The following is a 20,771-nucleotide window of genomic DNA, read 5'->3' on the forward strand; positions in this document are numbered from 1 at the left end:
TTCCCAGTCTCGGCACGACCTTTTCTCCCTCCCTCAGGTCCTTCAGACTGACCCTCAAGCCCCTCGTCTCTGCTCTTCTTCCCGTCATCCCTGAGGTTTCATCACAGATTCCTTCATTCAGCACGTGCTCTTCCTCTACCAGGAACGTCCCTCCTCACCTTCCCCAGCCTGGCAGCTTGTGCTCTGTGCTCAGCTCAGTCGGCACCTCCTCACTGGAGCCTCCCGGTTCCCCTGAGGTTCTGACCCCCTGCTCCAGACTCCCCCAGCGCCCCAGACTGACCTCGGTCACATCACCTGTCATTTTGCACTGAACACGCCTGTCCAGCTGTTCTCACTGACCGCTGTAGGGCCTCCCTAAGGGCAGGGATTCTCTTCTCCCTCTTTGCCTCTCTAGCACCTGGCACAGGGCTGGACAAACAGTGGCTGCTCAGAGCGTGTCGTAGGACGGAGAATAGAAGGGCGGGAAGAGGGCATCTAGAAGGCAGCTGGGGGGCAGATGGGATAAAGGGGCACTGGCAAGGGATGGAGGCAGCTGGTGGGTTGGGGGGAGTGGAGGCGAACAAAGGGGCGGGTACTACTTACAGCAGATTCCAAACAGCATATCATTTCGTTCATAAATATTTCAGCGTGTCTCTTAAGGGTATGGAATAGGATTCCCGTTTAGAAACCAACAAACAAGCCATAATCACAATACCATTACACACTTTAAAAAAAATTATGCAGATGTGTTTTTCAAAGCCTGAAAACAGTAAAGACCAGAAGGAAATCTCCTCAGAGGTTCACCATGGTTCCTTTGAGTGACGTTAGTTAGTGGCCATTACACTGGAAAGATGACATTCCATGAATGTGGACTGAAAACAAAAGGGCTGTGGGCACCTTTGCAGGGGTGCCAGTCATGGGGGAAGGATCTTGAAAGAGGGCCCCCAGGGGAGCTCTGGGTAGAGCTGACGCACCGTGTCACTGCCTGCTTGATCACCGCCAGCTAACTCCCATTCTATCCCTATCCCCCGGGTGGGTGAGCCCTGCCCTAGACCTGGGCATAGTCAAGGTGGGACATGGGCTGCTATCGGCCTTGGCCTTTAAGACAGTTCCTTACTATTTACAAACCATATTTCATTGAATCTAGAAAGAAAAATCTACCAACTGAGCTCTGACAGGTCATCGTTTGTAAGAAACATCTCAATATCAGAGGGGCTCAAGAGTGGACGAGGGGGGAATTCCCTGGCGGTCCAGTGGTTAGGACTCCGCACTTTCACTGCCGGGGCCCGGGTTTGATCCCTGGTCAGGGAACTAAGATCATGCAAGCCGTGTGGCGTGGCCAAAAAAAAAAAGAAGAGTGGACAAGAGAGCTTAGGGTCAGTGCAACATGGGGAATGTTCCCCGGGAAGGGGTGGGGACGGGTACTCAGCACTGAACTAGGGCGGCGAGGGGGTCTGGAGGCTCGGCCGCTCCTTCCGCAGACGTTGGCCGAACCTCTACCCTCCTTCCCACCAGAGGGTAGGCCCCGGTGAGACAGAGATGTCCCCGGAGCTCAGGGTCCAGCCGAGGCAGGCGGGGGCAGAGCAGAGGGAGAGCACACGGGTCCAGAGGCCCCCGGGCCCGGCTCTGCATCCCCGTCCTCCACTGCCAGGTGTGGGCATCAGCTGTGCCCACCCGTGGTGGGGGCTGTAGGGCAGTGACAAGAGGTCCGCGCCACGTCCTGCACAGGCTGACATGCAGCGAAGGCCGGTCATTTGGTCGCTGTTGTCCACAGTGTTACTGCCACAGTGCGGGACGAGGCCTGGCACGGCTTGCCCAGTTGTAGGCGACACTGTGGGGCCGACACTGGGGTAAGGCCTTAAAAGCCGTCCCCGTCGGCACATCTGAATCTCAGCCCCTCCACTGTCTCAGCGCCTGCTCTTTTCCGTCAGGGCATTTTTGCCGTCTGTAATGTCACTTGTGGCGGCCCACCAGACTGTCGACTTCCCAAGGGCAGAACCTGGTTGGTTTTGCTCTCCGATGTCTCCCGGGGCCTGCGTGACACATGCTGAGTATGTCCGAGAGGCACATAACCTAGTGGTTAAGGGTACAGATTTGGGAACCAGTCCTCTTCGGGTTCAAGCCTCTGCTCTGCAACGTACAAGCTCTGTGACCATGGGCAAGCCACTGGCCTCTCTGTGCCCCTCGGCGCACCCATCCTCTGCCTTAGGGGCTGTGGTGAGGGCTGGCGGAGCTGCTGTGAAGTGCAGAGCCCCGTGTTTGGTGTGTGGTGACGGCCCAGCGAGTCAGTGTGGTGGGCCGGTGGGGGGTGGTCTCGTCATCACCTGTGAACCAGTGCCGGCCTGAAGGGGAGCCAGGCAGCCCAGGCAGAAGCCCCAACGCCTGAAAGAACAAGGCCCTCAAAGGGAGGGAGAGTAACACAGAGGGTCGGGGCTGAGCTCAGCCCCAGCTGTCCCTCGCAGTCCCTGAAAAGGTCTGGCTTTTGACCCTCAGGCAGCCGGGGGTCGTGGATGACATTTAGACAGAGAAAAGCCACTGGTTGGATTTAAGTTGGAAGAGGAGAGTGTGGAGGTGACGGTCCAGGTCTGGGTGGGAGACAGTGCCTGAGCCAGGGCCGTGGCTGTGATGATGGAGGCGTTGAGCAGCTGGAACCCCGGTGAGTGACCATGCAGGGTGGTGGGGAGAAGGCTCTAGGCTGTTGCCCTCGGGCTGACCTGGCAGGAGGTGGTCAGTGTGACTCGCATCCACAGTGCTGACCACGGGTCCCCTGATCGCCACAGAAATGGCTTCCTGCAAAGCAGGGCTTCCCCCATGGCCGAGAGGGCAGGCCCGCCAGATACCCAGGGTGCCCCCGAGGACGCGCAGGCCGACACCAGGGCCCCGGAGCTGGAGAGTGTCTGGTGGCCACTCTTTGCTGCTCTCGGTCCAAGTCACAGCCCTTTAGCTGACACCATACGTACATTGTCTGGCTGAAGAGTCCCAACACCTGTGAGGGAGGCAGTCAGTCTTCTCCCGGTTTCACAGATGAGGAAACCGAGACTCCGAGGCTCGGATCCTTGCCCGTGGTCTCCGAGTTCAGAGGTGGGGCCGGGCTCATCCCACTCCAAAGCTGTGCCACCGCCCCACCCGGCTGTGCGGGCACCAGCCCCACGTGGAGAGGACAGAGCAGACAGAAAGACGCCCAGCGGACGCCATCCACCGCCCGCCAGCCCCCGACAACAGCAGGTGGTTTGCAGGGCCCGGCTTCCTCAGGAGCTGGGGACAAGGGCAGGGCCTCCGAAGGTTACTGCCGACAGCCCAGAGCTGGGCAAGTCAGCGGGCTGTCTTTTAGAACTGGTAACCATTGTCAGTGTTTTTATCCCCCCTTCTTAAAATAGCCAGCTGAGTTACTTTTGCGGTTAAAACCAAAAATAAAACACATATCCCCAGATTCCTGTGGGTTTAACTTTCTGCCCTTAACGGAGCATGCCTGCCCCTTGGACATGTTTATTAAGGAAGTCTTAGACCTCTCCCCAGATCTGAGGGGAGGGGTCTGGGTACACCTCTCTTTTGGAATTGCTCAGATGGCTCCTGTCTCTCTTCTGCCTCTTCCTCCTCTTCCTCTCCACCCCCCCCACCAATTTAGACTGACTGAAGCTCCCCCTTTCCCCCAACTCCCTCCAAAAAACTCCATCCTCTTAATGGCTCTGCCCACGACTGGCACTCAGGACTAAAGAACTTGGCACCTGTGCTCAGGTTAGCATCAGACTCGCGCTCCAGGGGTCCTGATGCGTCCACCTTGGTTCCTTGGGCTGGCTTGCCTCTTACTCGTAAATGTCCCAGCTGCCCCATTGGCAGCCCGCGTGCCGTTCCAAAATGACCATAATCCCTTCTGAAACCTTGCCCTTCTCTCCCGCAGAAGGGAGGTGCCCATCGTTCTCAGCGGTCACTGGGAGAGGTCATAGGGGATCCAACGGAGGAACCACTGAGAGGGCTGCTAGTGGAGGAGGGGACCGACGGCCTGAGTGGTCCAGGCGGAGCCTTCTGGAAAAGCAGAGCTCCCTGACTCTTGATGGGAGGCGGGGGCAGTGGCATCAACGGCCGTCCTCCCTTTCCACCGTGTGTGACCTCTCCAGGCCTCAGGTTGCTCATTAGTTACACAAGGGCAATAGTGTACACCTTACAGGTGTGAGGGTTGAATCACCTGCTTTACATAAACAGCTAACAGTGCTTGGTGTTAACCTAGCATCTAACTTGGGAAGTTAAAATATTCCCGTTGTGGAAGGGCCCAGCCGGGGGCAAGGGAGGGACACGGTCACTTTCAAGCTCCAGAAGGTTCACTCTGGGTCAGCATGGAGAACGCATGGGGGCAGGGAGGCAGGCGGAGGAGCCAAGGCTGGCTGACGAGGGCGGGGAGGTGGCCCAGCTGGGCCAGTGGCTGAGGGCAGGGCGGGAAGGGAAGGCGGGATGGAGAGAGCCTCAGGGGCTGGAACTGGCAGGACTCAGGGGCCCGTTAGAGGCAGTCGAGAGTCAGGTTGGCGAATCCCACGGGCCAGGTGGTCACTGAGACGTGGCTTCCGAAGGAGGAGCAGTTCTGCGTGGTTGATCAGCCACCATCCCCCAGACCCTCCAAAGTAGGGCCCAGCCCCCCGCTCAGGAGGCACTTGTCCAGCTCTCTTTGGTTCTTCTTACGTGGTTCAGTATGTGGTGAGTCCCAGGGGTGGGAGTGTGGCCCAAAGAAGCCACACCCAGGACATAGTTGTGGGATGAGCGAGTCCATCTTTCACCCATTTAAAGGGCACCCTTTCTCATCCCCTCTCGCAGCCCTAACCCAGGAGCAAAGCAACCCACCCTGCTTCTGGGTCCATACCTGGATGCCTCAGCTGCCTGGCATGTGTCTTGGGCCACCCTGGCATCCATCCAGCCCGCAGGACCCAAGGGGGACCCAGGTTGGAGCTGAAGTCAGGCCAATTTCAAAACCAAGATCATGGAAGCCACCGTTCTAGGGAGCTGACTGTGCCAGCCCAGCCCAGGCTCTGCCCACAGGATGCGGCTGCCTGCCCAGTCACACGGAGTCTGCCCCGTCTATCCTGACAGGCCTGGCTCGGAGTGCGGCTTCTCTGGGCACCTCAGGGCAGGGACCGTGTCCATCTGTCCACACTGCATCCCCAGTGCCCAGAGCAGGCTTGCCACGTCAGCAGCTGCGCGATGCGTGAGGGGTCTCACCCGAGAGCAGGGAGGTGAGCGAGACTCCCTTGCACCATCGCGTGGAATAAGAGCGCCGTGTGCCCAGTCCATCGGGGCTCCTGGGAGACAGCCCACAGAGCTATGCCCACGGGTGCACTGAGGCCGCGGGTGTGAAGGCTCTGAGCCTGGAGCCAGGCTCTGAAGCCAAAGACACAGCCGTGATGGGGGAACTTGGCTACTGCCCTAAACGCTGATCCAAGCGATGGTTAAAAACTTGTGCGTGGGCCTGACAGACCTGCAGGAGTAACGTGCGGGGCAGAATCTTGCCTGAGACAAGCAGAGTACGGAGTTTTCTCTGCACGCTCTGCTGGAACTTGGTCTTTTACTTTTTTTTTTTTTTTTTTTCGTTAACATCTTTATTGGAGTATACTTGCTTTACAGTGTTGTGTTAGTTACTGCTGTATAACAAAGTGAATCAGCTATATACATACGTATATCCCCATATCCCCTCCCTCTTGCGTCTCCCTCCCGCCCTCCCTATCCCACCCCTCCAGGTGGTCACAAAGCACCCAGCTGATCTCCCTGTGCTATGGGGCTGCTTCCCACTAGCCATTTATTTTACATTTGGTAGTGGATATATGTCCATTCCACTCTCTCACTTCATCCCAGCTTACCCTTCCCCCTCCCCGTGTCCTCAGGTCCGTTCTCTACGTCTGTCTCTTTATTCCTGTCCTGCCCCTAGGTTCATCAGAACCAATTTTTTTTTTTAGATTCCATATATATGTGTTAGCATATGGTATTTGTTTTTCTCTTTCTGACTTACTTTACTCTGTATGACAGACTCTAGGTCCATCCACCTCACTACAAGTAATTCTATTACCTTTCTTTTTATGGCTGAGTAACATTCCCTTGTATATATGTGCCACATCTTCTTTATCCATTCATCTGTCGATGGACACTTAGGTTGCTTGCATGTCCTGGCTGTTGTAAATAGTGCTGCAGTGAACACTGTGGTACATGGCTCTTTTTGAATTATGGTTTTCTCAGGGGTATATGCCCAGTAGTGGGATTGCTGGGTCATATGGTAGTTCTATTTTTAGTTTTTTAAGGAACCTCCATACTGTTCTCCATAGTGGCTATATCAATTTACATTCCCACCAGCAGTGCAAGAGGGTTCCCTTTTCTCAACACCCTCTCCAGCATTTATTGTTTGTAGATTTTTTGATGATGGCCATTCTGACTGGTGTGAGGTGATACCTCATTGTAGTTTTGATTTGCATTTCTCTAGCGATTAGTGATGTTGAGCATCTTTTCATGTGTTTGGTGGCCATCTGTATATCTTCTTTGGAGAAATGTCTATTTAGGTCTTCTGCCCATTTTGGGATTGGGTTGTTTGTTTTTTTGATATTGAGCTGCATGAGCTGCTTGTATATTTTGGAGGTTAATCCTTTGTCAGTTGCTTCATTTGCAAATATTTTCTCCCATTCTCAGGGCTGTCTTTTCATCTTGTCTATGGTTTCCTTTGCTGTGCAAAAGCTTTTAAGTTTCATTAGATCCCATTTATTTATTTTTGTTTTTATTTCCATTTCCCTAGGAGGTGGGTCAAAAGGACCTTACTGTGATTTATGTTATAGAGTGTTCTGCCTATGTTTTCCTCTAAGAGTTTTATAGTGTCTGGCCTTCCATTTAGGTCTTTAATCCATTTTGAGTTTATTTTTGTGTATGATGTTAGGAAGTGTTCTAATTTCATTCTTTTACATGTAGCTGTCCAGTTTTCCCAGCACCGCTTGTTGAAGAGGCTGACACTTCTCCATTGTATATTCTTGCCTCCTTTATCAAAGATAAGGTGACCATATGTGCATGGGTTTATCTCTGGGCTTTCTATCCTGTTCCATTGATCTATATTTCTGGTTTTGTGCCAGTACCATACTTTCTTGATTACTGATTACTGTAGCTTTGTAGTATAGTCTGAAGTCCGGGAGCCTGTTTCCTCCAGCTCCTTTTTTTGTTTTTTGCAGTGGGCCTCTCACTGTTGTGGCCTCTCCCGTTGCAGAGCACAGGCTCTGGATGTGCAGGCTTAGCGGCCATGGCTCATGGGCCTAGCCACTCCGCGGCATGTGGGATCCTCCCGAACTGGGGCACAAACCCGTGTCCCCTGCATTGGCAGGCGGACCCTCAACCACTGCGCCACCAGGGAAGCCCTCCAGCTCCATTTTTCTTTCTCAAGATTGTTTTGGCTATTCGGGGGTCTCTTGTGTTTCCATACAAATTGTGCGATTTTTTGTTCTAGTTCTGTGAAAAATGCCATTGGTAGTTTGATAGGGATTGCATTGAATCTGTAGATTGCTTTGGGTAGTATAGTCATTTTCACAATGTTGATTCTTCCAATCCAAGAACATAGTATATCTCTCCATCTGTTTGTATCATCTTAAGTTTCTTTCACCAGTGTCTTATAGTTTTCTGCATACAGGTCCTTTGTCTCCTTAGGTAGGTTTATTGCTAGGTATTTTATTCTTTTTGTTGCAGTGGTAAATGGAAGTGTTTCCTTAATTTCTCTTTCAGATTTTTCATCATTAGTGTATAAGAAAGCAAGAAATTTCTGTGCATTAATTTTGTATCCTGCTACTTTACCAAATTCATTGATTAGCTCTAGTAGTTTTCTGGTAGCATCTTTAGGATTCTCTATGTATAGTATCATGTCACCTGCAAACAGTAACAGTTATACTTCTTCTTTTCCGATTTGGATACCTTTTATTTCTTTTTCTTCTCTGACTGCTGTGACTAAAACTTCCAAAACTATGTTGAATAATAGTGGTGAGAGTGGGCAACCTTGTCTTGTTCCTGATCTTAGAGGAAATAGTTTCAGTTTTTCACCATTGAGAACAATATTGACTGTGGGTTTGTCATATATGGCCTTTATTATGTTGAGATAAGTTCCCTCTATGCCTACATTCTGCAGAATTTTTATCATAAATGGGTGTTGAATTTTGTCAGAAGCTTTTTCTGCATCTGTTGAGATGATCATATGGTTTTTATGCTTCAATTTGTTAATATGGTGTATCACATTTATTTAATTGCATATATTAAAGAATCCTTGCATTCCTGCGGTAAACCCCACTTGATCATGGTGTAGGATCCTTTTAATGTGCTGTTGGGTTCTGTTTGCTAGTATTTTGTTGAGGATTTTTGCATCTGTGTTCATCAGAGATATTGGCCTGTAGGTTTCTTTTTTTGTGACATCTTTGTCTGGTTTTGGTATCAGGGTGATGGTGTCCTCATAGAATGAGTTTGGGAGTGTTCCTTCTCTGCTATATTTTGGAAGAGTTTGTGAAGGAAACTCTTCTCAAATGTTAGCTCTTCTGTAAGTGTTTGATAGAATTCTCCTGTGACGCCATCTGGTGCTAGGCTTTTGTTTGTTGGAAGATTTTTAATCACAGTTTCAATTTCAGTGCTTGTGATTGGTCTCTTTATATTTTCTATGTCTTCCTGGTTTGGTCTTGGAAGGTTGTACTTTTCTAAGAATTTGTCCGTTTCTTCCAGGTTGTCCATTTTATTGGCATATAGTTGCTTGTAGTAATCTCTCATGATCCTTTGTATTTCTGCAATGTCAGTTGTTACTTCTCCTTTTTCATTTCTAATTCTGTTGATGTGAGTCTTCTCCCTTTTTTTCTTGATGAGTATGGCCAATGGTTTATCAATTTTGTTTATCTTCTCAAAGAACCGGCTTTTAGTTTTATTGATCTTTGCTATTGTTTCCTTCATTTCTTTTTCATTTATTTCTGATCTGATCTTTATGATTTCTTTCCTTCTGCTAACTTTGGGGGTTTTTTGTTCTTCTTTCTCTAATTGCTTTAGGTGTACAGTTAGGTTGTTTATTTGAGTTGTTTCTTGTTTCTTGAGGTAGAATTGTAGTGCTGTAAATGTCCCTCTTAGAACTGATTTTGCTGCATCCCGTAGGCTTTGGGTTGTCATGTTTTCATTGCCATTTGTTTCTAGGTATTTTTTGATTTCCTCTTTGATTTCTTCAGCGATCTATTGGTTATTTAGTAGCATATTGTTTAGCCTCCATGTGTTTGTATTTTTTACAGTTTTTTTTCCTGTAATTGATATCTAGTCTCATAGCGTTGTGATCAGAAAGGGTACTTGATACGATTTCAATTTTTTAAACTTACCAAGGCTTGATATGTGACCCAAGATATGATCTATCCTGGAGAATGTTCCATGAGCACTTGAGAAGAAAGTGTGTTCTGTTGTTTTTGCATGGAAAGTCCTATAAATATCAGTTAAGTCCGTCTTGTTTAATGTATCATTTAAAGCTTGTGTTTCATTATTTATTTTCATTTTGGATGATCTGTCCATTGGTGAAAGTGGTGTGTTAAAGTCCCCTACTATGATTGTGTTACTGTCAGTTTCCCCTTTTATGGCTGTTAGCATTTTCCTTATGTATTGAGGTGCTCCTATGTTGGGTGCATAAATATTTACAATTGTTGTATCTTCTTCTTGGATTGATCCCTTGATCATTATGTAGTGTCCTTCTTTGTCTCTTATAATAGCCTTTATTTTAAAGTCTATTTTGTCTGATATGAGAATTGCTACTCCAGCTTTCTTTTGATTTACATTTGCATGGAATATCTTTTTCCATCCCCTCACTTTCAGTCTGTATGTGTCCCTAGGTCTGAAGTGGGTCTCTTGTAGACAGCATATGTACGGGTCTTGTTTTTGTATCCATTCAGCCAGTCTGTGTGTTTTGGTTGGAGGATTTAATCCATTTACATTTAAGGTAATTATCTATATGTATGTTCCTATTACCATTTTCTTAATTGTTTTGGGTTTGTTTTTGTAGGTCTTTTCCTTCTCTTGTGTTTCCTGCCTAGAGAAGTTCCTTTGGCATTTGTTGTAGAGCTGGTTTGGTGGTGCTGAATTCTCTTAGCTTTTGCTTGTCTGTAAAGGTTTTAATTTCTCCATCGAATCTGAATGAGATCCTTGCTGGGTAGAGTAATCTTGGTTGTAGGTTTTTTCCCTTTCATCACTTTAAGTATGTCCTGCCACTCCCTTCTGGCTTGCAGAGTTTCTGCTGAAAGATCAGCTGTTAACCTTATGGGGATTCCCTTGTATGTTATTTGTTGTTTTTCCCTTGCTGCTTTTAATATTTTTTCTTTGTATTTAATTTTTGATAGTTTGATGTGTCTCAGCATGTTTCTCTGTGGGTTTATCCTGTGTGGTACTCTCTGTGCTTCCTGGACTTGATTGACCATTTCCTTTCCCATGTTAGGGAAGTTTTCGACTATAATCTCTTCAAATATTTTCTCAGGCCCTTTCTTTTTCTCTTCTTCTTCTGAGACCCCTATAATTCGAATGTTGGTGCATTTAATGTTTGTCCCAGAGGTCTCTGAGACTGTCCTCATTTCTTTTCATTCTTTTTTCTTTATTCTGCTCCCTGGCAGTTATTTCCACCATTTTACCTTCCAGCTCACTTATCCGTTCTTCTGTCTCAGTTATTTTGTTATTGATTCCTTCTAGAATATTTTTAATTTCAGTAATTGTGTTGTTCATCACGGTTTGTGTGCTCTTTAGTTCTAGATCCTTGTTAAACATTTCTTGTATCTTCTGCGTTCTGTTTCAGAGATTTTGGATCATCTTATTACTATCATTATTGTGAATTCTTTCTTAGGTAGGTTGCATATTTCATCTTCATTTATTTGGTCTTGTAGGTTTTTACCATGCTTCTTCATCTGTAAAAATGTTTTTGTCGTTTCATTTTTTTTTGTTTTTGATGGGTGGTGCTGTATTCCTGTCTTCCTGGTTGTTTGGCCTGAGACCTCCAGCACTGGAGTTTGCTGGCAGTTAGATAGAGCCGGGTCTTAGTGCTGAGATGAGGACCTCTGGGAGGCTCTCACTCCGATTGATATTCCCTGGGGTCTGAGGTTCTCTGTTAGTCCAGTGGTTTGGACTAGGAGCTCCCATCATAGAAGCTTGGGCCCAACCTCCAGCCTGGGAACCAAGATCCCGCAAGCCGGTCACTGGAGGTTTCTCCCATCCCCTTAGGTGTCTGTGGTTCCCCCACCAGTGCCTGGTAAGTGCCCTAGTTGTAAGGAGACACGGATTCTACATCCTCCTTGTATGCCATCTTGTGTCCAATTGGAATTCGTTTTAAAGTCAAGTCTGCATGAGGATGGAATCTAGAAGATGGAGAGGGCAGGGAAAGTGGGTGATGTGAACGCAAGGACAGCACTTCGGTTTTTGTTTTTTGTTTTTTTTTTTTTTTTTGGCTGCGTCAGGTCTTTGTTGCTGTGCGTGGGCTTTCTCTAGTTGCGGTGAGCGGGGGCTACTCTTCATTGCAGTGCATGGGCTTCTCACTGTGGTGGTTTCTCTTGTTGCAGAGCAACAAGGAGCCCGGGCTTCAGGAGTTGTGGCTTGCGGGCTGTGGAGCACAGGCTCAATAGTTGTGGTGCACAGGCTTAGTTGCTCCGCAGCATGTGGGATCTTCCCAGACCAGGGCTTGAACCCATGTCCCCTGCATTAGCAGATGGATTCTTAATCACTGCGCCACCAGGGAAGTCCCAGTACTTAGATTTTTTTTTTAATTTATTTTATTTATTTATGGCTGTGTTGGGTCGTTTCTGTGTGAGGGCTTTCTCTAGTTGTGGCAAGCGGGGGCCACTCTTCATTGCGGTGCGCGGATCTCTCAGTATCGCGGCCTCTCTTGTTGTGGAGCACAGGCTCCAGACGCGCAGGCTCAGTAATTGTGGCTCACGGGCCCAGTTGCTCCGTGGCATGTGGGATCTTCCCAGACCAGGGCTCAAACCCATGTCCCCTGCATCGGCAGGCAGATTCTCAACCACTGCGCCACCAGGGAAGCCCCAGCACTTCGATTTTAAAGAACTTTTTTGAATGTCCTATAGTATGTTCTTTTCCCGTGTTCACCGTTCACCCACCTCCTCTCACACTAGAGCACACGAAAGGCGGCCGGGTCCCAGCACTGAGGAGATCTTACAGCAAAGGGCCACTGACTGTGGCCTCGACAGGCCTGGAGAATCTCGTAGTGACTCCTGGCCTGGAGACCTCACCCCAAGAACCAGATAGACAGGACGGTTGCACAGCATTGTGAATGTACTAAATGCCACTGAACTGTTCACTTTAAAATGGTTAATTTTATGTTGTGTGACTTTCACCTCAATTGGAAAAAAAAAAAAAAAGACCCACCACCCACTGAGTACCTGTTTTGCACCAAGTACCATGCATATGCCTGGTTTGCATCGTCAGACACCCCGGGGCGCTTCTACCCATCTATAGACAAGCTAGCTTGTAGAGGAAGACCACGGCCAGGCCTCCTGTTGGTAACAGAGTCGGGATTTAAAACCCTGTGTCCTTGCCTTTGGAGGTAAAGAATATCTCTGGGAGATTTGAGAGGAAACTGGGGGCTCCAGGAAGAGGAAGCTGGGGGCAGGGGGGGCCAGTAGATTTCCTCTCCACTAGATGCCTCTTTGGAACTTTTTACATTTTGAACCGTGTGAATGGTTTCCAAGTCAAAAGATAATAAAAGGGTCAAGAGGGAACATTTATTTACAAATCTAAAACAAAACCCTGTCTCTATATTGTCATGTCAAAAACAAGCACTCTGAGGCCAGGCCCCCTGAATCCGTGTCCCGCTCAGCCATCTGGTAGACTCAGTCATGGCTTCCTCCCCAGCCTCGCATGGCTACTGTAAGAATTAAGTGTCGAAATGGGGCAATGAAGGTGACACCGTTTATATGGTGCCTGGCCCATCTCGGGTGCCCAGAAAGCATCCATTGTCCTCCCCACTCCCTCTGAGTTTGTCCGTCTGGCAACCCCACACACCTGTGTGACCTGTGGTTTCTTGTCCTCAGAGAAAGCTACAGATGGCTCCCTGCAGAGCGAGAACTGGGCACTCAACATGGAGATCTGCGACATCATCAATGAGACCGAGGAAGGGTGAGGACCCCCGGGGCGAGTCAGGACGCCGGCGGGGCGGCCACAGCAGCGCATCGAAATCGGTTCGGAACCACTGTCTAGTCTGACTGTCTCATCAAATGGATGAGAAGCCCAGAGATATCGGGTGTGCGGCCCACCTAGCAGCAGCAGCAGTGCAGTCGACTGGCCCTTCCTAGGTCGTCACCTGGACGGCATCTTCCTAGGACAGGGCCAGCTGGCAGCTCTTAGAATTAGAAGGAAGCCGCAAGCCCCATCTGCATGCCGTGGGCTAGACTGTGCAGCAGCAACTCCTAGCTTTTCCAGTGAGCAAGAACACACTCTCGTTTCCTTAAGATCTGAGACCAGCAGGGAAGGTTGTGGTCCCAGGGAGGGGAGTAAACGTGCAGTGGAACCGAGAGGCTGGTCAAAGTTAGCCTTGGCCGAGCATTTCTGGTGCTCGGGTCCCAGCATCCTGCTTGGGGTCAGGCAGCCCCGCCAGAGACGTGGTGTGGGGCAAGCACCGTGGTCCTGGCTCCTGGGCTCTGACCGGCATCTCTGGCCAGCGGTGTGACCTTGGGCAAATCACTTTACCTCTCTGGGTCTTTGTCTCAGAGACAGAGCTCTTCGATCCTTCCAGCAATCTGCCCAAGGCCCAGAGGGGAGCAGAGAGGGGATGGATGCAGGGTCGCTGTCCTTCTCAGGAGAAACCAGGGAAGGGTTGGGAGGGGTGTGATGACCACAGCCAGCAGGAAGCGCCAGATGAGGCCTCTGTTCCAGAAAAACTGGCTCAGCAGTTGGAGCAGGATCTCAGTTCTCTCCCCGTTTTTCACTGGGATGGTCCATTTGCCCTACGAGGGTTCCTCTCACCACGTGGTGCTTTGTGTGTGGAGGGAGCAGACAGGCAGCACCCAGCTCAGAGCCTGAGGAGGCTGTGGGAGTCTGCAGCACATGGTCAAGGCCAATTAGGACTGCACGGGGGCTGCCAGAACCTTCCAGCTCCCCAGCCGTGTGCCGTGGGCTTGCCGAGGCGCTGGGAGGGGACACACCCTCCTGCATCTGGACTCATAAGTGTCGGGGGTGAGAGTGGTGGGCAGGCAGCAGGGCCACCAAGAGAGAAGACTGAGGCAGGAGACCTCACGGAGCCTCTTCTTTGCTTTTTTTTTTTTTTTTTTTTTTTTTTGTGGTACGCGGGCCTCTCACTGTTGTGGCCTCTCCCCTTGCGGAGCGCAGGCTCCGGACGCGCAGGCCCAGCGACCATGGCTCACGGGCCCAGCCGCTCCGCGGCATGTGGGATCCTCCCGGACCGGGGCACGAACCCGCGCCCCCTGCATCGGAAGGCGGACTCCCAACCACTGCACCACCAGGGAAGCCCACGGAGCCTCTTCTTGAATGTTGGGGCTGAAAGTCACTGCTGTGTCCTTGGAGAAGCAAGTCCCCATCTCCTTTGTAAACATCGGCAGAACTGGGGTCAGACTTCTTCAGGTGCTATTGCTTTGAGCACCTCCTGGGTTCCAGGCTCTGCACGAGGCCCAGGGGACCCAGCAGTGAGCAAGGCAGATGTGACCCTTGACCTCACGGAGCTTGTCATCTAAGCTTTAGTCTCTTGTCCACTCCTACCTTGGGTTGTGTGTGGCCTCCGTGCCACCCACTTTGTGCTGTGCTCCTAGCAGAGTACTAGACACATGGTAGGCCCACAGTAGCACACAGGCCAGAACTTCTGGGTCACTCTGTAAGGAGTGGAGACAAGTCCCGGGCCCTGGTCCAGGCTCCTGCCTCCCCCGAACCGTGTCCCCTGCTCCCCGCCGCTGGCTGCATCCCATCCTTCACGCCTAGCTGTGGCGCCACCTCCTGGGAGAAGACTTCCCTGACCTCCGGCACCCACCCACCAGCCCGCACGCACACACTCACACTCGCTCTTACCTCGGGGCCTGCTTGCTTCCCTCCCTTGGGTGGGTCTCCTTGGAACATGTGATCCTTGAAGCAGGGCCGAGGGGTCTTATTCACCAGTGCGTCCCAGCACCCAGCCTGGTGTGGGCACGTGCCTGATAAGGCCTGGGTGGAAACAGGGGTGAGTAGAGGAGCTGGCCAGGATGGGGCACAAGAACTCTGTGCCTGCAGCTTCCTGGTGCTTAAACTTCACTAATGCATCTGAAGCCCCAGGGGCACAGTGGGCATGCAGATCCCCTGAGAGCTTGCTTCAGGGGTCTAGGGTCGGGTCTGGGACTCCGCACGCTTAACAAGCACTCACACCTCCCCACTAAGGGATTCTAGTGCAGGTGTCCAGAGACTGCACACTGAGAATCCCTGCCAGGCAGCCGTCATCTGCTGAGGATTTTGGTGGGACAGGATGACTCTGATGTGCTTAGGACCTGGGCACACACAACAGGGCGGGACCAAGGGGGCCGAGTAAATAAGAGCCGTGCCGTCTTCCAGCGCCTCCTGATCTCAGGCGCGCAGCCTCCTCTGTTGGATGAGGAGGTTCCGTGCCTCAGCCTGTCCTTCCTCGTGTCTTTCTGCCCAGTCCCAAAGACGCCTTCCGAGCCGTGAAGAAGAGAATCGTGGGGAACAAGAACTTCCACGAGGTGATGTTGGCTCTCACGGTGAGTGCCGCGTCCCTCCGTGCACGGCGGGACCACAGTCCCCTGGGGCTCCTCTTTCAAGGGCTGTGGGCAAAGCGCTGTCCCGTGCGCACGGCTGGCCGACCAGGAGTGGCAAGAGAGGCTATTTGGAAAAGTTCTCTCTAACCTACCGGTGCAGGGAGCAGACACACTGAGGCCCACATCCCTCAAGGGCCCGTCATGGGACGCGTGGGCAGGGGACCTGCCGGTGACGCAGAAGCTCAGTGCACCCAGGCCTCTGTGGGGCGGCACCCAAGTTGGGTTCCAGTTGGCACCTGGCCTTACTGGCCCTGAAAAATGAACATAAAGCAAATGCCAGAGGCCGAGGACAGTCCTTGCTCACAGCAGGGAGGGCCAGGCAGGAGCGGGCAGCCCGGCAGGCAGCGTGGGCTTGGCTGGGGAGTGGGGACAGGAGTGCTGTGCCTCCACGTCCCCCGTGGCAGCACTCACATCTGGATCCGCACGCTCAGCTGAAGCTCAGAGGCAGCTCCTGCCCGGGAGCAGAGAGACAGCGGCGGGGACAGCAGTGGGGAGGGAAGTTGGGCGCCTTTGTCCCGGGCCACTAAGTCACCATTCAATCGAAAGTTCTCTGGTTTACACCTGGAGAGCCCCCTCCCTGCTAGAGCGCGTTCAGCTCAGAGGCGGCCTCGGGACAGGGTTCTGTGGGCAACAGAGCCACTCAGCCAGGGGCCTCCAGCCAGCGCTCGGCCCTCTGCCCGCCCAAGGCCCGCTCCCCACCCCGGCCGACCGGCTGCCAGATCTGGTGTCATCCCCACCCCTCCGTGTTCTGGGCCTCACTTCAGGAAGCTGCATCCTCTGCGAGGCCTCCCCACTGGGACATGGGTGGGGTGTGGGGGTGGGGCCCCGGGTGCTCCCGCTCCTCTGCCGGCTGCTCACGGGCACCGCACGGCCTCCAGGTCTTGGAAACCTGCGTCAAGAACTGCGGGCACCGCTTCCACGTGCTGGTGGCCAGCCAGGACTTCGTGGAGGGTGTGCTGGTGAGGACCATCCTGCCCAAGAACAACCCGCCCACCGCCGTGCACGACAAGGTGCTCACCCTCATCCAGGTGAGCGCGGGCGACCGGGGGCGGCGGGAGGAAGGGCCCCCGCCAGTGACACTCCCTCGTCTGTTCTCTTGGGTCCGTCTCGCCCCTCTGCTGACGGGGCCTCTGAGCCGGGGGGTTGGGGGGAGCCTTGTTGGCTGAGGGCCTTGCTGTGGAGTGGGCTGTCCAGGTGATGCCGCCAAAGGACCAGCGAGTCCAGGAGGGGATGTCCGCTCCCTGGGGGCCGGCAGGCAGGGGAGCCGGTGAGCGGTGGTGACCGGCCGTGTCCCCTTGTCCCCTCTCAGTCCTGGGCCGACGCGTTCCGCAGCTCGCCCGACTTGACAGGGGTGGTCGCTGTCTACGAGGACCTGCGGAGGAAGGGCCTGGAGTTTCCCATGACCGACCTGGACATGCTGTCCCCCATCCACACGCCCCAGAGGGTGAGGAGCGGTGGGGAGGGGCGGCGGGGGTCACCCCCAGAGGGGGCGCTGCTTCCTGGTGGCCCCTGACCTGCCAGCCTCACTCGTTCAGCTGGTTGCCTTCTAGACCGTGTTCAGCTCAGAGACACCGTCGGGACAGAATTCTTCTGTGGGCACTGATGCCAGTCAGCAAGGGGACTCCGGCCAGCACACCGCCCCGCTGCCCACCCTGGCCCTGCTCCCCAGCGACACACCCATAGCGCCAACCGCTGAGCAGGTACACAAGCCTGGCCCGTAGCCACACAGGTCAGGACGTGGGCTTCCCCCTCGCCACAGTCAGGGCGGGCCCCTGTCAGTGTGGAAATTACTCTGCCCAGTCCTCAGGGCAGCCACACAGGGCATGTGTCATCCTTCCTGTTGGGAGGTGAGGCTCAGAGAGATCAGTTCACTTGCCCAGAGCCACACAGTTCAGCAGAGACAGAGCTGGGATTCAAGTGCAAGTCTGACTCCAGGCAGGCTCTGTCCTGCACCTGGGCCCTTCTCCAAACTCTGCCCTCCGTGGAGCCCTGCGGGTAGCTCCAGGGAGAGGAAGCACCCAGCAAGCAGCCCTTTGGCCGCAGCAGCTCCACTTCCTTGCTGGGGTTTGCTCAGGGTCTCACGTAAGATTTCATTTGGACAGAGGTTCTTGCTAAAAACGGTTCTAAAGCATCCGTATCGAAAAAGATTTAAACCCTTCCCTTGCACCATGAGGCTTCCCATCAAGCCCCAAGAAGCAGGTTTGAGGCATAGTGTAAGATCCTGGAGGCCGGGCCTGGGCCTCGTTTTCTGGGGCCCCGTGAGTATCTTTGCAGGACTGCCTTCCTCAGACCAGGCCGCCTATCCCTCAGCCCCTCCCTCCTGCCAGTGAGGCCAGCGCCCTGCGCATTGGCCTCGAGCAGTTTGTGGCGGCCTTAGCTGCTGCCCTACGAGGGACATCCACAGCCATGACCGGCATTCCTGGGTGCGCGGTCATTTTAGTTGTGGATGGCGGAGTTGCTCTAGGCCTGCACGCTGGGGGTGCCCACTTTTGAGGTGTTTTACAAACTTCTACGGTATCGTTTGGTCTCAACAAACAAATAAACTTACCAACAGCCTTCCATACCCAAACCTATTTAAAGAGAAACCTCTGTACTTATAGCAAGTTATGAAATCAACCCCCAGAGTTACAAATAACATTACTGGAAAAGTTTTCCTAACAGGCCCAATAATTGAAAGTGCATAAAAGTGGTAAAATCACCCTGTGATCCAAAACTGATCTAACCTGGTTATAATTTTAACCAATTTGCCTGAAGTCTGGCACCTGTGTGGATTAAGACTCTGATTATGTCCAATGGAAGAAGGTTCTTGCTAAACAAGACCGAGTAGTCTGTTTAATTTCAGAGTCCCCTTCTGTCTCCTGGGACACGTTAAGGCTTTCAGGCAGCACTGATGTAACTCCCAGACTCCTTGTAATTAGGTCCCATCTGACCTGGACACGCTGGGTTTGTGATCAGTTGTTTTTCCCTTGCTCCTGGCAGGAGCGTTTGTTAAACAGGCCGAATGTACCAAACGTTTTACGGGTCTGGAAGCTGCTGGCAAACCGTAGTGGGCCTGTGTCTGCACTCCCACTTCTTCATCTGTAAGGGTTGGGCAGTGATACCTTCCTCATGAGACTGTGGTCAAGGTTAAGTAGCAACATACATTAAGTGCTTGGGCCTTAGAGGTGATCAAAATGGTAGCTGCCCTCACAGGCAGGCGCCGTGAATTTATATGGTGACACTGATTCTGAAATCAGCTGGTCCAGCCAACGGGGAATGCACCAGCATTTCCCAAAATGTAGGCTGCTAAATCCGAGACCCGTGAGGTAGCCCAGGACCAAAGGGTTCATCAACCAGATCACGTTTGGGAACGTCCACACTGGTCCCTTCCTGGACATTCACAGTGTCCACGTTGTCCGTGAGGACAGGAAACGCCCCGCGGAGCCCGCCGCATGAGATGCCGCAGCAGGGGCCTTTCACCGCCTCCCCTGAGTGCAGAGACTGTGCGACTCGATTTACAGCTATTCCCCAAGCCAAGACTGGGACCCCCTCTGATCGTTGAAAACCTGCTCACGTCCCTTTCACGAGCGCTCAGTCTGAGCTTCATACTCAGGGTGGGGGGCGGACCTGGGTCTCATCCTTGGAAGAGTCTGGGGCACCAGAGCGGACCAGGAGCAAGACAGAACCGGGTCCTCCTAGGAGGGAGGCCTCCCTCCTCTCCCCTCAGGGGAACTCCCCTCCAGGGACTTGTTAAATGCCAAGCACCCAGGAGATGCCGGAGCCCTCCAGCCACACTCAGGGCCGCCTCCGCCCTCAGCTTCTTTCCTCCCGGCCTCTCCCTGCACTGGGCGCCCAGTAACAGCTGCTAACATCTCTGTAAGGGGGTCAGCGGGGGTGAGGGCAAGCCTACCATGGGCCCCTTGGGGCAGGGCTGTGGCCCAGGAGCCTAGAGGGGGTGCCGGCAGGTCGGGCTGGTAGTGCCAGGCTGCGTCCCAGGAGGGGCAGAGGCTCCAGAGCCCGGCCTCTCTCAGCGGGCCCGACCGTGTGTTCCAGATCGGGAAGCTGCGCAGTGAGCTGGAGATGGTGAGTGGGAACGTGAGGGTGATGTCGGAGATGCTGACGGAGCTCGTGCCCACCCAGGCGGAGCCGGCAGACCTGGAGCTGCTACAGGTGAGCAGCAGCCGCCCCGGTTCAGCCGCCCTGCCCCGCCACCGCCACGGTGGTTTCCATGGAGGACTCTGACCCCTTGGGCACAATGGGAGATGATAAAGCCAGGGACTTCGGGCTCCATCAGATTGGAACTCGGGGCTCTACCTCTTGGTGGTTTGAACAAAATAGCCCCTCGTCTCAGTTTCCTCGTCGGTAAGTTTGCTTTTGTGGTACAAGTTTGACATGAGTATTAAATAAGGCTTTGCACATAAAACGCCCTCCCTGTGCCTGGTTCCAAATAGCTCCCCATCGGTGGTCTTGAGGAAAAGCTGGAAGGTAAGGTGTCCACCTTTCAGAATATGAAACTTAGCAGGCAGGGCTGAGCTGGAATCTGCAGGCTGGGGCCTCCCGTATGTCACGTGATATCCCCAGGGTGCCACCCCCAGCTGGGGCCCCACTCGAGTGAGGGGTTGTGTGTGGGGAAAGCCACCCTCCCCAGAGAGGTCAGTCCTAGACATGCCAAGAAAGCTAGCGACCCCCGAGGCCCAGGAGTCACCTGAACCTGTCAGAGGACAGAGAGCTTGGTATGATCGTCTCATTTTGTGTCATTCCTGCTGGGCCTCTCATTCCTGGAGGGTGAGGCTGGCTTGTGCTCATCTCTCTGTTCCTGGGCCCGACCAAGCTGACATAGCGTTCTTGCTACGGGGTCCTTACCTTATGGTGGGGGCAGGGGGCAGGGTGGAGGGGAGGGAAGTCGGAGTCTCACAGTTGAGTGAACACACGCATATAAAGAATAAATGACAGGGCTTCCCTGGTGGCGCAGTGGATAGGAGTCCGCCTGCCAATGAAGCGGACACGGGTTCGAGCCCTGGTCCGGGAAGATCCCACATGCCGCGGAGTAGCTAGGCC

At 52.8% G+C, this 20,771-nt stretch overlaps 1 protein-coding gene across 2 annotated transcripts in view; it reads left to right on the plus strand.

The window, feature by feature from the left end:
- TOM1 (target of myb1 membrane trafficking protein) overlaps positions 1 to 20,771 on the plus strand; it is a 46,569-nt gene that overhangs the window by 11,076 nt on the left and 14,722 nt on the right. For both annotated transcript variants that reach the window (XM_059080776.2, XM_067010068.1), the window contains exons 2-7: positions 13,014 to 13,098; positions 15,599 to 15,677; positions 16,613 to 16,762; positions 17,044 to 17,178; positions 17,285 to 17,434; positions 19,767 to 19,883. In XM_059080776.2, coding sequence (XP_058936759.1) covers positions 13,014 to 13,098; positions 15,599 to 15,677; positions 16,613 to 16,762; positions 17,044 to 17,178; positions 17,285 to 17,434; positions 19,767 to 19,883 — 716 coding nt within the window. The remainder of the gene's footprint in view (positions 1 to 13,013; positions 13,099 to 15,598; positions 15,678 to 16,612; positions 16,763 to 17,043; positions 17,179 to 17,284; positions 17,435 to 19,766; positions 19,884 to 20,771) is intronic.

This window comes from Kogia breviceps, chromosome 12, assembly GCF_026419965.1.
Source record: "Kogia breviceps isolate mKogBre1 chromosome 12, mKogBre1 haplotype 1, whole genome shotgun sequence".
In the NCBI taxonomy this organism is placed as follows: domain Eukaryota; kingdom Metazoa; phylum Chordata; class Mammalia; order Artiodactyla; family Physeteridae; genus Kogia; species Kogia breviceps.